The following is a 15,291-nucleotide window of genomic DNA, read 5'->3' on the forward strand; positions in this document are numbered from 1 at the left end:
CCTGAGAAGTGCACTTCAGCACTGCGCCTCCTCTGAGTCTGGATATGATATTCTCTTTACTCCTAGTTGTAGAATTTCCACTCAGCCAGCCCTCCTGTGGTTCTGGATGTTGTCCGTTCCCTGTTTCAGGCTTAATTTGAATTGGTTGTTCAAGGCAGCAATCTCCGGCGTTAACCTATGCCGCCATCTTCGGTTCCTGCTTAACCAGGAGGCCAATTCATCTGCCGACCTCCAAGAACATGAAGATGAACATGGTAGACAGACTGTCCCCCATCTGTGCCTTCATTCACTACCATGTGATAACCCTTCTTTAGGCCTAGATCAGCAGCACATTTCTTGCCAACAATCATTAAATGTCCAACAAGCTGTCGTCCTCAAAAATGATTTTGGCGGGGATTTCCTTGCAAATGATCTTCCCGAAGATCGTGTCGCCACCAGGGCGAGCAGCCTGAGCCTTCTGGACTTTTAAAAATATATATTTTTATTGATTTCAGAGAGGAAGGGACAGGGAGAGATAGAAACATCAATGATGAGAGAGAGTCATTGATCGGCTGCTTCCTGCACATCCCACATCAGGGATCGAACCTGAAACCCAGGCATATGCCCTGACTGGGAATTGAACTGTGACCTCCTGGTTCATAGGTCTACGTTCAACCACTGAGCCATGCTGGCTGGGCTGCTTTCGACTTTTTGAGAGCACAGATGTTTGCTTCCTAAGGAATTTTCAGGGTAATTTTGAACTATATAGAATTTTCCCCTTACACACCTACTCCAAAATCTATTCCTATATATTGTATTTTTTAAATGTTTGTTTTTTGGTTAATTTATTTATTTACTTCAGAGGGAGAGGGACAGAGAGATAAACACCTCTTGATGGTTTTCCTTCCCTTTCTAAAAACCCAGCCCCCTTGTATACTTCAGGCTGGAACAGTACAGAGGAAATGTAGCTGTGTATAATCAATCCCTCTACAGGCCAGTGAAAACCTGGCGACCTCCCCCTACCTTTCTGGAAAGGAACTGTGCCACTCTCTGCAGGTGGAGGCTCTACCAACACTCCAATCTGAATTGTTAATTTTATAACAACAGCCTATGAAATCTAGAGAGAAAACACACAGGCAAAATTAGGTTTTGCTATGGAAATTTATGTTTTCTTTTTATTAAACCTGGAGATGATATGATAGTTTAAAGCTTTTTAAAAGAAATTACAAGCAGAGAATTTCTGTTGTATTAAAAAGCTGTAAGAAGCCCAGCCAGGTGAAGCTCAGCGGTTGAGCGTCAACCCAGGAACCAAGAGGTCGCCAGTTCGATTCCTGGTCAGGGCATATGCCCAGGTTTCCGGCTTGATCCTTGTGGGGGGCATGCAGGAGGCAGCCAATCAATGATTCTCTCTCATCATTGATGTTTCTATCTCTCTTTACCTCTCCCTTCCTCTCTGACATTAATAAAAATACCGGAGGATATAAAGCTGTAAGACATTGAGAGAATATACGTCTTTTGCTTATTTATTTATTTATTTATTGTTAATCCTCACCGGAGGATATTTTTACATTGATCTTTTTAGAGAGAGTGGGAGAGGGAAAGACAAACATTGATGTGAGAGAAACACATCTATTGATTGCTCTCCTGCACGCACCCCGATCAGGGTAAAAAGGCCAGGGAGAAGCCTGCAACCCAGGTACATGCCCTTGACTGGAATCCGACCCCGGATTCTTTGGTCTGCAGGCCAACGCTCTACCCACTGAGCCAAACCGGCTAAGGCTATCTTTTGTTTTTTTAGCAAGAGTATCTTCAGAAGAAGTGGCTGGTGCCCTTGGGGGTCGAAGGAAATTGACTTTAGGTGTCATGTGGTCAATGTGAGGAATTCATCAGGCAGGCTGTGTTGACCACAGGATAGGTTGACGCATCTTTGAATGTGTATAGAACTTTGGTAGAATTCCAAGCATGTTGCACGCGTGTCCTTGCTTTATGACTATGGGTGGGAAGGGAGGGAAACTGAGGTGCAGTGGGAAGGGGTGATTGACACAAACATCCTGCTTCACGCAGAGGAAGAACTGGAATGAGAACTGGAATGACTGAGTGGCCCCTTGAGGTTGCTCATGTGCTGGGTCAGCTCCCAGCCCAGCCCATTGAGGGCGCATGAATCAGACTAGGGCTGGAAGGGGCCATGTTTGAGGAGGCAGCTCGGGTAGAATGACTTGGCCAAGAAATAGTGGCAGAATTGGGACTAAACATTAGCTGCCATAGGAGGGCTTTATGCCAGGAACTGTCAAATGTTGACATGAATTCCCTCATTGACTGAACCCTCAAACACTATAACATATAGACAGTATTATTTGCACCTTAAGTAACTTGCTAGAGGGTACATGGTGCTTGAAAGTGGAAGATCCAGGATCCATATCCAGGTTTAATTCTATAGCCTGTTCACATAATATCTTTGTTTCCCAAGACATCCTGATTTAGTCCTTTTGGAATTAGCAGGACCACCTTCAGAGAAAAGGTGCCCACTGTCTAGGGAGTTCCAAGTTTCCTTAGTGTTTGCTCTGATTTATTGCATGTTATTTGTAATCACCCTCTGTGGTGGGCTTGATCCCAGGTACTTCACTGATCCTTTCAGGATTAGTCCAGGCTCTCAGTCATTTGCAGGCTGAACATTACTAGACTCCTTGGGAGTAATACAGTGGGGCCTTGACTTACGAGTTTAATTCATTTCTTGACGGAGCTCATAACTCAAATTACTCGTATGTCAAATCACCGTGACTTTCGCTGCGCCAACTAGTGGTGGGGTATCTGAAGCTGGTTCGTAACCCGAATTTTTTTGAGCTTGCAACTCAAAGCAAAGAATCGGCCGAGAGAGGGCTCGTATCTCAAAAAAAAAACCTCGTTAGTCAGGACACTCGTAAGTCAAGGCCCCACTGTATTTAGTGTAACACTTTACCACACAGCTCTGGAGTCACACAGACCGGGGCGGAAATTCCAGCTCCTGCATTTGCTTAAGTGTGTCACTTTGAATGAGTTACCTAACCTCTCCAAGCTTTATTTTTCTCATTTGTAAATTGGGGATAACAATTAATGGGGTTTTGAAATCTTTAGATATCTTGTAGAGCTTTTGTGCAAGAAGACAGGTAGAAAAGATTCCGGTTTTATGTGAAAAGTAGCATAAACAGGGTTTTGCCCTTCCTAAAGACCAAGAATACCTGAGACTGTGACTCTAACTGTGTGGACCACCAAGTCCCTTGGTATAGATCAGCAAGGGATAGTTGGTAGGGTGAAGTAAGGCTTGTGGTTTTGTCAGCTGATGATGTGGGATTGACACAGGTGTGGCTGCTCCAGATGTGGCTGAGGAAGTGTAGGAACAGTATGGGGTACCAGGCATGACTGATTTGCAGTGAATTTCAGGTGGGTGTTGACACTGGAATAGACTCTCAAAAGTCAACACTTAGAGAGTTTCTAGCCCTAAGAAAGTGGGCAGGCTCTATGCAGCAGAGGGACAGGGCAGGGCCCACAGTGACCGTGCAGGCACTTGATGGCCATGGGATGCCCGCCTTCCTGATGTCTCTCCTTTGTCCATCCCTAAATTATTCCTCAGGGAGGGAGCAGTGGCTGGCTTCTATGCCTCTGTCAAGATGTACTTTTGGGGCCCTGCAGCATGAACACCAACACCTAGGAGATGTGTCTGGCCTTGGAAAGCAGGCACTTGGCTGGCTGGTGAATGAGTCCAGGTCATTGCTCAGCTCACTGAAGAGACTGTTCCCTCAGAGATTTGAGAAGCCCCAGGTCTAGTTCTACCCTGCAGAGCTTGATTGCATGGGGACTGGTGGTGCTGAGGAGGGAGAGTATAGGGGAGCAGGGCTTCGGTCTTGAAGGAAGAAAGGAAGGAGGGATTTCCTACTGATTGCTTAAATGTAGAGGGCTGTTCCTTCTACAGAAGTCTTGAGTCCTGCTCTAGCCCAGCTGGCATGACTCAGTGGATTGAGCGTTGTCCCATGCACCATAGAGGTCACTGGTTCTATTCTTTGTCGGGGCATATGCCCAGGTTGTGGGCTTGATCCACAGTAGAGGGTGTGCAGGAGGCAGCTGATCTATGTTTCTCTATCATCAATGTTTCCTATCTTTTCTCCTCCCTTCCTCTTTCTATAAAAAATCAATAAAAACATACTTTAAAAAGGAGTCCTGCTCTAGTAAGGGTACAGGGGAGTCAGGAAGACATGCCTCCATCTATCCTCCGAATACCCTGTGGGTGCTGCGGACCAGCATTCAAACCAGTTATTTTCAGTACACACAGGAAGGGTTGAGGTTTTAAAAGCAAACAGTGAAACCTAACAAAGCTGTTGTTCGTACAGTTGTCTTATGGAATTGTGAATCTAAATTCTGTTTGGCAGGTGATTTCTACTAACGGCCTTGCTTCTGAGTGCCTGCTTCCAGCAGTTCTCAACCTTCTCTAACCTCGCCAGCTGGGCTGGCTTCCTTGGTGCATGTCCATTGGCCCCATCACACTGTCTTAACCCTGGCTCATCTCCTGTGTCCCTCAGTAGTAGGGTTTCTTGAGGACATTGATTGACAACCCTAGGTCCTCAAAGCCCAGTGCCATGCCAAGCTTATGGTTGGCTCACTGGATGTTTAAAGGAATAGTGGGATATAAGAGAAGCAAGCAGGTACCTGTCTTCCTCCAGCTTTCTCTTGTGAGCTTTACTCTCATTCTTACACCTGTGCATATAGAACCTCCCTATGAAGGTTTTACTGCCGGTTTTGAAGCTTCTCTCTCAAGCTTCTTTCTTTTTCTGTTTGTGTAAACCTGAATCTTCCTCTGCCTCTTCCCACTCTTCCTTCCCTCTTCTTTCCTCCTGCAGTCCATGTACTCCATTGCTTGGCTCTCCCATGGCCCCTTTCCGCTTTAATCCTCATTGCTTCCATCATCAAAACCTCTATCACATTTAAAAAATAAAGTGTTCCTGAACCTAAAGGTATCTGAGTGCCTGCTGTGTTGTGGGCACTTGGGTACATGGACCTGTGTTGGAGGAGGTGGGGCCAGATCTCCAGCCTACCCCTTCCTTTCTCCCAGCATCAGCCTCTTCCGTCACTTGGGGTCTTCACTTTGAACTTATTACTCTTCTTAACCCCCTTTCCCTCCACTGCCTGTGTGATACTGATTTCTTGGTTGGCATTCAAGGCCTTCTGTGACCTTGCTCATTGACCTATCTCTCAGTCATGTCCTGTTGCTCCCTTTTGTGCATACTCCACGTGCCAGCCAAACTGGTACATACCCATTATTTCCTACTTCTTCCTCTGTCATCACATGGCTTCCTGCCAGAATGTCCTCCCCTTCACTTTTCCCCTGTCCGAATCTTTTCCTTATTTGTGATTCAGCTCAAGTGCCCTCTCCTCCAGGGATCTTCCTCTGCTCTTGTTTGGTAAACAGTGAGTGCTGTGGTGCGTCCACCGCTGCAGGGCAGATGCTGTACTGTCCCTGCTCTCCATAGTGTCCCCTCATCTCATTGCCTCCAACAGTACATATCCTTTTTCTTCCCTGCATCCCATGTCCTCTCTTTGCAGATAAGTTGTGTCTAGGTCAAATTCTTTACAGCCACCTTTCTGCCTAGTACAAGGATTCAGCTCGCAGTAGACTCTGAAGGGGTGCTGGCTGAATAATTGAACAAAGTTTCAAGGCTTTGTCTCATTTAATCCTCACAAACAGCCCTTTGACATAGATGTCAATATTATCCATATCTTCCAGAGGAGAAAAACGAGGCTCAAAGACATTGAGCAGTTTGCCCAGGGCCACACAACTAGTAAACCACAGAGCTGGGATTTGTGTGCCCAGGATTTTTCTGCCTTTTAACCATTGCTATGTGACCTCAATGAATGGGGTAGATACAACTCCAGATAGGATGTATAAAACCCATCAGAGGATATAGACTTCTGAAGATGCCACCAATTCAGAAAAAACTCTTTATTTTTTAAATTAATGTGCCCAGTGGGTTTCACTGTACCCTTTACCAGGAATAGCTCACAGGTGGGGTTTCATCCAGATTGGGGAAGATTCGGGGGCTGCGTGGAGGTGTGCAAAGGGTGGGAAATGGGTACATCTGTAATAGTGTCAGCAATAAAAATAAAGTTAAAAACAAAAATTGGGGAGGGAGGGAATGGGGAGAAGCAGCCAGAGAGATAAATTGATCTTTCCAGATTCTCTCGTAGCAGTGACTTCCCAGGAGCTGGCATTTCAAGGCCCCTCCCTCCTGGTAGATGAGACTCTGGGTGTTGGAGAAAGATAGCAAAATTGCCTTTCTGTCTCTGCACTTCTTTAACCTCTTCCCCTACCCACTAAGTACTTAAGGGGTAAATATTGTTAGGTACTACCCTGAGTCCTCTCGGGCCAGAGATTGAATCAGTCCTGTTCAGATGAGACCTGTAAATACTTTAAAGTTCAAAACAAAGAGTTAACGTGATTCAAAAAGACGTTTTTACTGTTGCGGTTGGGGGGAGAGAGAAGCCCTCATAGCCACAGACTGTAAAAGGCTCCAAGCCTTGGCTTCGGGGGACAGTTTTCTTAGCTTACACCCCCCACTTATGACTCCATTTGCAAGGACTTGTTTCTAAGCCTGGATGTTTTACATCCCCATGGCCCTGCCAGGAGTTAGCTGAGGGCCATGGTTTAAACCTGCAAAGGGTATGATTAGAGGCTTTGTGTCTGGAGCAGTCTGTCTTTAGCAAGGAAAGCCGGGAGCTGGCAGATGCCTCCCTGTGTTGAACTGTCTGGATAACTCAAACTCTGGACTAGTAAAGTGATTCAATGAACAGACACTTAAAAAGACCTTTTGTGCCTTGCATTTCATGTAACATAATAATTTAGTTCTCACTACAAACCTATTTTGCAGCCAAGGATACAGACAGTGGAAACAGCTGTAATTTTCCCAAAGATACCTGACTGAGGCATCTCTTAACTGTAGTCTAATGGGGAGAAGAAAGGACTGGTCAAGCTTCAGGACAGAATCCTTAGGATATATTTCCATATTCCTGTTCTTGTGATGTATACTGTGGACAGATAGATAATCAAGATAATCAAGAACTAGAGACCACTTATTAAAGAGGGGAGACTAGTGCTGTGGGAGCCATTTGGTTGGATCCTGACTAGTGGAGGGAGTAGAACATTATGAAGATTTGGTATCAGTGTTAGAGGCACAAGTGGGAGGATCTGCTTGCCTGGTATGGTCATTTCCAAGCTCTGAGTTGGTGGTGGATGGGGTGGGCCTGTCTCAGTTGTAACAAAAACTCAGAGCTTATGATCCAAAATCAGACAATACTCAAAATCACAGACTTAGAGAATGCTACACCCAGAAGGGGCTCAGAGAATCTAAGGTTTTGTTTACTTTTACAGACGGGAAACTGAAGCCAGTGTGGAAGCATCAGGCCTAAGAGAATGGTGTGTTAGCCACAGAATCTAGACAGCTTGCTGGTCTGAGCTGAGCCTATAGGATGGGAAGGGGGTTTAGTAAAAGAAGTTGAATGGAACAGGATCATAGGAGGTCAGGGTAGTGGATTAACGTATGTTTCTGAGAAATTAGCCAGTGTGGAGGGGAGTGGCTAGGAAGCAGTTGGGAGGGTTAGCTAGGCCAAGTCCAGATTTGTAGGATACAGTGACAACAGTGTCTTTGGAGATGGAGGGGAGTCCACAGTGAGGGGAAAATCAATACTGCAGAAGGAGAAGAAAGGATGTCATAGCATGGGGATCCTTTCCCAGCTATGAGATAGGGTCCAGAGCCTGGACAAGGAGCTGCAGATGGTGGTGGTACGAGCTGACAGCTTGCCTTTCCTCACCCGACCCTGTAGGTGATTGCCGTGGTGATGGATGTATTCACAGACATCGACATCTTCAGAGATCTGCAGGAAATATGTCGGAAACAGGGAGTTGCTGTATACATCCTTCTGGACCAAGCTCTACTCTCTCAGTTTTTGGATATGTGTATGGACCTGAAAGTTCATCCTGAACAAGAAAAGGTTTGTGTTACACTGTGTCTGATTTAATCACAATCAAAAATAGGACCTATCTACATAGCGGTCAGCAGTGGTATCCCCCTTATAAGAGAGGGAACTGAGGCCATGAGCAAGGTGATTGATTTGCCTGAAGTCTCACAGAAAAGAAACGACAGTCAGGATTCAAGTCATTGTCCCTCCCTCCCATCATGCTGCCTCCTAACTAGGAGCCTGACTGTTCACGTCAAGAGGCTGCCTTGGATGCTGCTGCTTTTGACTGTAGTGTTGGTAGGTTCTCATTTTAATCATAATGACCACGTTTATGGTGTACTGGGCACTGGCCTGGGCTCTTGACAAATGTTAGTCATTTTAATCCTCACAGAAGCCTTATCGAGTAAGTGGCAGGAAGGGGTGACACAGAGAAACCAGTGTCTACAACTGGAAAGTTAGTGGGACTGGGGTTTGACTCCCCATCTACCATCACTGTCCTGTGGTGTCTCTCATGTCTCATTATAAAATTAGGCCTTTTATGGCCTTTGCTCTGAGCATGACTGTATTTAAATCTAAGGTTAGCCCTGGCTGGTTTGGGTCAGTGGATAGAGAGTCGGCCTGCAGACTGAAGGGTCCCGGGGTGGATTCCTGTCAAGGGCACATGCCTGGGTTGCAGGCTCAATCCCCGATGGGGGGCGTGCAGGAGGCAGCCAATCGATGATTCTCTCTCATCATTGATGTTTCTATCTCTCTCCCTCTCTGAAATCAATACAAATTAAAAAAATTAAAAAAAAATCTAAGGTGGTACAACTTAGCTAGCTTGCTCTCTTTAGTGGAAAGAGGCAAGAAAAATAGTCACATTTATTACACCATTCTTCTTTTATTTTTAATCAACTTAACCTGTGAGCTTCAGAATTTAATTTATCAACTTAGTTCATTGCCTATGTGCACCTACTATGAGCTATTCTAGGTACTGGAAATAAAACATTCAGCAGAATGAACAAAAAAATATGGGTAATTGCATATGGACATACAGTTGCTGCCTTGTTTTTTTTAAAAGGATTGAATCTTTTTAAAAAAATATATTTTATTGATTTTTTACAGAGAGGAAGGAAGAAGGATAGAGAGTTAGAAACATCGATGAGAGAGAAACATCGATCAGTTGCCTCCTGCACACTGCCCACTGGGGATGTGCCTGCAACCAAGGTACATGCCCTTGACCAGAATCCAAACCAGGACCTTTCAGTCTGCTCTATCCACTGAGCCAAACCGGTCAGGGCTGCTGCCTTGTTTTTACCAAGCAATTTGGTTTTGCAAAATTTTAGCTATTTAACGTCCCCCACAGAGTTCTTGTTGGTTGTTTTCCCTAATGAGGAAACCGAGGATTGGGTTTAATTAGGTAATTTTCAACTTGTTAATGCTACAAAGCAAATCATGGTGGAGGTAGGATTGTAGCCTGGAGACCCAAGGAATGAACCAGCCATGTGACCCAACAGTCAAATGAAAAATGAGATCAGGTCAACCCAAGAAATATGCAAATCAGGCATGGAAAAGTAGATTGTCCTGTAGCCAAGTGTTCATCTATGACTGCTCACAGAGAGCCATGTGAGGACATTGAAGGCGTCAGTGTTTAATTTCAAGGCACTCGTTCTGTAATTAAGGTGGTATGTTATCATCAGGAAAATCACAGATTAGATCTGGTCACCACTTTGGTCAAGTGATTGTCTGTGATTCATCTACTTGGCAGAAATCTAGGAGTACTGTCTGCCTACTCAGTTGCCCAGTGCTGGTTGGTGTCTTTATGGTTGTCTTTTATGTCTGCAGGAGGAGTTGAAAGGAGGTCTGTACCTCTGGCCTCCCCAATTTTCATCATATCTTAACTCCTTCCTACTTTCCTAGGGAAGCACCATCTTTGCTGGCTGCTTCTCACACCCGGTGTGTCTATTCTGGTGAACATGTGCCCTCACCAAGTTAGGGCTGCCTTCCTCCCCTACGCCCTGGCTCTACAACTGGTTCAGATGTTGGGTGTCCCGTCTGTAGGAACTTGGTCACACATTTGTGTATAGGCCTTAAAAGTGCTTTGGCCACAATCACAGAGGCCTGTAAAACATTCTGATATAAGGGCCAAAGAGAAAAGATGCACAAAATCAGGCCTAAATTTGCCCATAGTGATATTTTTTATGCTTTTTATTATATGTTGATCCTTTGAAGCTCTGCTTAGGAGTCATTACCTTCTCCAGGAAGCCCTCCCCTGCCACTCCATATGTACCTTTGTGGAAGTTACTAGCTTTTTTAAAAAATTAATTTCCATTTTAAAACAATTTATGATTTACAAAGGAGTCACAAAAACAATATAAGAAACTCATGAATATTTGTAGCCCAAGTTCTCTAAATGTTAACATCTTACAAATCTCAGTACAAATTTGAAAAAATCAAGAAATAAACGATATAATACTATAGGGTCTCCCAAAATTCACACAAGAAGTAATTTTGATAGAAAACAGGTTTATAATTAAAAATTGTAAATTTTTTATTGATTCATAAAGTATACAGTATAGGGTTTTGTATGGAATAGCACATCAGGTAAATGGCCCCCACGGCTTTGCTGGCACATACGCAAAGCTGTGGTATTCACTGGTCTTCATTGTCCCTGTTCCTGGGCCATAATTGGTACTTGGTAATGCTTATCAAATTGAAGGGATTGAAATCAAAGGGCAACAGATATTAGAATCTGATTCAATAAACCAAGTAAAATTAGGCTTTTATTTGTTGTTGTTATTAATGCTCTCGCAAAATTCAAATCTTGCGTGAATTTTGGGACGCCCTATATTATCTGAGCTAAAGATCTCAAAATTCACTAATCATTCCATGGAAGTCCTTTTTCTTGTCTAGGATTCAATCCAGGATCATATCTGGCATATAGTTGTCGTGTCTCCTTTGCTTCTTCTCATCCTGAACTGTTCCTCCTTCTTTGTCTTTTAGGGTCTTGATACTTTTGAAGAACATTAGCCAGTTTTCTGTAGAATTTAGGTTTCTGATGCTTCCTCATGGTTAAATTCAGATCATGCATTTTGGTAAGAATACCATTGAAATGATGTTATGTGTTGCCATAGTTTTCTTTGGTTTGCCTTTTGTTTTTATTTTTGAAGTGATAGATTCCTAGGAATTGCAGATAATACAGAAGTTTCCATGGATCCTTCCCCCAATTTCCCCCAATGGTTATGTAACTTATAGTACAATAGCAAAAGATGGAAATGGACATGGGTACAGTGTGTGTCTATAGTTCTGTGCCATTTTGTCACGTGTACATATGAGCACTACCTCCAAGATATATAGCTATTCTGTACCATTGAGATCTCCCTCATGCTACACCTTTATAGTTACATCCACATCCACTCCCCTCTCTACCGTCCTCCTACCATGTTTAACCCTGGAAATCACTACTTGTTCCCCATCTCTATAATTTTATCATTTAGGGAATGTTACATAAATGGAACCATGTAGTATCTGACCTTTTGATATTGGCTTTTTTCCCTCAGCATAAAGCCCTTGAGATCCATCCAAATTGTTGTGTGTATCCAATAGTTTGTTTCTTTTAATTGCGGAGTAGTATCATGGTATGGTTTTTTAACTGTTCACCCATTGAAAAGCATTAGAATAATTTCCAGTCTTTTATTGTTATGAATATTATGAATGGATATTATGAATATTTGTGTACAGGTTTTTGTGTAGACATAGATTTTTCACTTCTCTGGAGGATTTAGTCTTGCTATAATTTTTTAATCATTCATTACTTTTCTCCTATCTAGTCCTTGCAGGTCAGGAGTGTACCTTATCACAAGAAGCATGCCTTATATCTCTTTTATCTCAAGGTCTGGTACATAGGGGCTTTCTTTGTTTGTAGAGTAAATGAGAGAATCAAACAAAAATCTTAAACATTTAATTTGAATGTGTAAGATTTCTAAAAATATTTAGTTACTGATCTGCCCCAAAGAATGCAGGTTGTCTTAGTAGTTTATATACCATTGTATATACATTTACGTGTGTCATTTTACAAAGATAATTATTCATATACATGCAGTATATAACCCCAGTGTGACTCCATTGTACTTTTCTGGTAAATACATACTTGTAGGAAATATGACATTGCTGATTAAGCCACATGTGATAGGAATGTTTGCTGCCTCAAGTCCTGTATTAGAAAAGGCTCATTGTATGTTCTCTAGACCCATTGTTGTGTGTGGGTGAGGATGGGTTGTTTACTGGTGATTCTATTAGACAAAATTGGAGAAATATCAACTTAGCTTCTTTAAACCTTTGTTACTTATTATTAGTGTGTATCCTTTGATAATTTAATCCCCCATGTTTTATTTAAAAAGTCATTTCCTAGATTCTATCGTTTAGTACCATCAAAAAGTGAGCCCTCTTTTAGAGTACATGTACACATGAACTAAGGGTCTCAAAAATAAAGATAAGAAATGGGCATATGAGAAGCTGGACTAAATATGAAGCAACATTAGTTGAGCTCCTGAATGGGGACTGTGAACCATTCATTGGCCAATGAATTTGTCTGTTTAGGAATTGGAAACTAAGCCCTCTTGTCTTAATCATTTGTTCACTAGATTATTCATTTCTTTTTTCCACACTCTCCTGCCAACAGCTGATGACAGTTCGGACTATTACAGGAAATATCTACTATGCAAGATCAGGAACTAAAATTGTTGGGAAGGTTCATGAAAAGTTCACATTGATTGATGGCATTCGAGTGGCTACAGGCTCCTACAGGTAAGTTTCCCACCTGCCATTGCTTATTAATCTAATTTTTTTAGGAGGAGCATGCTATGTAAAGGAAGAAGCTTCTTCACCCTCCCATCCCCCAACACCAGGCTTTATGGCCAGGCATTCTGAGATGTGTGCATCTGTATGTGAGTAGGTTAATCAATACCTCCTCCTACAGAAGGTAGTTGAGGTTGGGGTCATCTCCCCTGCCCTGTGGTCTACAGAACTGAAGTGCAGAGGTTGAAATTTGTCTGGAGACCCCACGGCGAGCAAATCTTAGATTCAAGCCACAGCTAGGCCCACAGTGGATGAATTAGGAATAACAGTGGCAGGACCAGTCTCAAGTCTGGTTCCTGGGTACTTTGAACACCTTGTCCCTGCTCACTTGGTGGTAAGGGCAGTCTCGGCCATGGGCATCAGAGTAGAGGGCAGAGCTGACGCTGTCAGCTTACACGTAACTCCTTGACCTTGCTTCAAGGCTTGTAATCTTGTGCTTTAGAAAGTACTGATCCATGCTCTGCCTCCACCTTTGAAGTCTCACATTGGCAACGGCATCTTAAGGGAGAGTGCAGAAAAGTTGAATAGAGGGTGGGGGTAATGAATGGTTAACACTAATCTCCAGAAGTTAAGACATGCTGTTTTTTCTCCTGCGGCTTCAATGTTTGGCCAGCTCTGCATTTGATCGTCTGATGGGGTGCATGAGGTGTGTCTGTAGAGTTTAAAAATGAAAAACTCATTTTTGAAGAAACACATTCCTGAGTGATAATTATGTGTCAGCTCTGGGTAAAGGTGGAAAGATTTGTGGACGATGAAGGCGGTAAGATGAAGAAAGCCTTGATGCCTTTCTTCTCAAACAGTCCCTTCAGTGCTGGGGAAAAAGTCACTCTTCCTGAAACTTCCTTTCATAAGAAATTTTTAAATAACTGGAGGAATGTAGATTTTTCACCCAAAGTAGGTTTGATCTGTATTAGCCAGACTTAGCTCAACTGGTTTTTGGCTATTCTAAAATATAAAAACTACCCACTACAGATGCAGTATGCTACCATTGAGGATGAAGATGATAGCTTTCATTTGTTACAGACATTTTTATAATCTGGGATAGATAGGTGATCTCATTGAGGGTTTTCAAAAGACTGTCCTCTCGCAGTGGGGTGATTGCAAGTGCAGAAAGCTAACTCAAACTATGCAGATGGAATTTTTTGACTCCTATGACTTAGAAATGTTGAAAGGTTTTCAGCTCTTTTTGACCTAGAGGCCATCCATTTATCTGAACACTGCCTTCTGGTTCTTCTTTTCTCCAGTTGGTCTTTAGTCTCAGTCAGCTCTCCATTTGAAGGCATAGATGTAGGCTTTCTCATGCGGCCTTTCATAGCTGTCCCCCAAAGAGAGAGACTTTATTTCTCTCAGCACTGCTTTTAATCCTTGAAAAATTACTTGGCCTGAGGTGGGTCACATGTCCACCCTGGGTAGCTCCCCGTATCCAAGGGGATAGGATAGTCTGGCCATCCTGGTAATGTGCTCTTGTAATTGGAGAGGCGCATAAATGAAGACCTTCTTGGCAAGGATAGAGGTGGGTTCTGTCACCAGAGTAAGGAGGAGGATTGCTAGACAGTCAGGGGCACATGGCCTACTCAGCTCTGAATGTGCTTTCAACAACAGCATCATGGTTAGAATAACAGCACTGCACTGGCCATACTTAAGGACTGGGCCTGGTCTTGGGTCCACCACAGTTTCCTTCTATGAAACCACTAGCCGTTTCCTCACTTTGAAAATTAGGGCACTGGCCAAATATTTTAGAAATCCTTTCTAGTTTTTAAAAACTGAGGTTGAGGGTGTGTAGGTTGTAGTGTGTTGGTTAAACAGTTGGTCTTTTAACTTTTATGTTAACCTATATATGTCATATGCCTGTGTTAAGGCTGAATTTAAACTACATGATAAGTATGCTGTCATCAGAGTTATGAATCTGATGTAGCAGGATATCTGGGCTTTATTACTCAGATTGACATAAGAAAAGACTAAAGTTGCTTATTCTTACCAGTGTCTGTTTGTTTTTAATCTTCAAGTTTTACATGGACAGATGGCAAATTAAATAGCAGTAATTTGGTCATTCTGTCCGGCCAAGTGGTTGAACACTTTGATCTGGAGTTCCGAATCCTGTATGCACAATCAAAGCCCATCAGCTCCAAACTCCTGTCCAGCTTCCAGATCAGCGTCAAGTTTGACCATCTAGTTGACCGGAAACCATCGTCCAAGGAGCTCACATTGGGCAATCTGCTGCGGCAGCGGCTGGCTAGGCTCTCAAGCACCCCCGAGAAGGCCGAGCTGCTATGTGGGGCACCCACCAAGGCCAGGGCAGAGGCCAGGCGCCACGACTCTGAGTCTTCCACCATCAGTGAGGAAGACTACTTTAACAGCCACAAGGAAGAACCAGAAGGTGGAAAGGTGACTGATGCCGCCACTCAGACAGAGCCAGGAGAGGAGGTGCCAGTGGTGCGCGTGAGTGACTCGGGAACACAAACCAGCACTGCCATAACTAATGCTGGGACCCAAACA

General features: G+C 43.5%; 1 protein-coding gene across 1 annotated transcript in view; it reads left to right on the forward strand.

Annotated features, from left to right (window-relative positions):
• The window catches only part of FAM83D (family with sequence similarity 83 member D), a 21,187-nt gene that overhangs the window by 5,106 nt on the left and 790 nt on the right, over nt 1-15,291 (forward strand). The window contains exons 3-5 of the mRNA XM_006755228.1: nt 7,825-7,992; nt 12,620-12,744; nt 14,802-15,276. Of these exons, the coding sequence (XP_006755291.1) occupies nt 7,825-7,992; nt 12,620-12,744; nt 14,802-15,276 (768 nt within the window). The remainder of the gene's footprint in view (nt 1-7,824; nt 7,993-12,619; nt 12,745-14,801; nt 15,277-15,291) is intronic.

The sequence above is a fragment of the Myotis davidii genome, unplaced genomic scaffold (genome assembly GCF_000327345.1).
Source record: "Myotis davidii unplaced genomic scaffold, ASM32734v1 scaffold1113, whole genome shotgun sequence".
NCBI classification, from domain to species: domain Eukaryota; kingdom Metazoa; phylum Chordata; class Mammalia; order Chiroptera; family Vespertilionidae; genus Myotis; species Myotis davidii.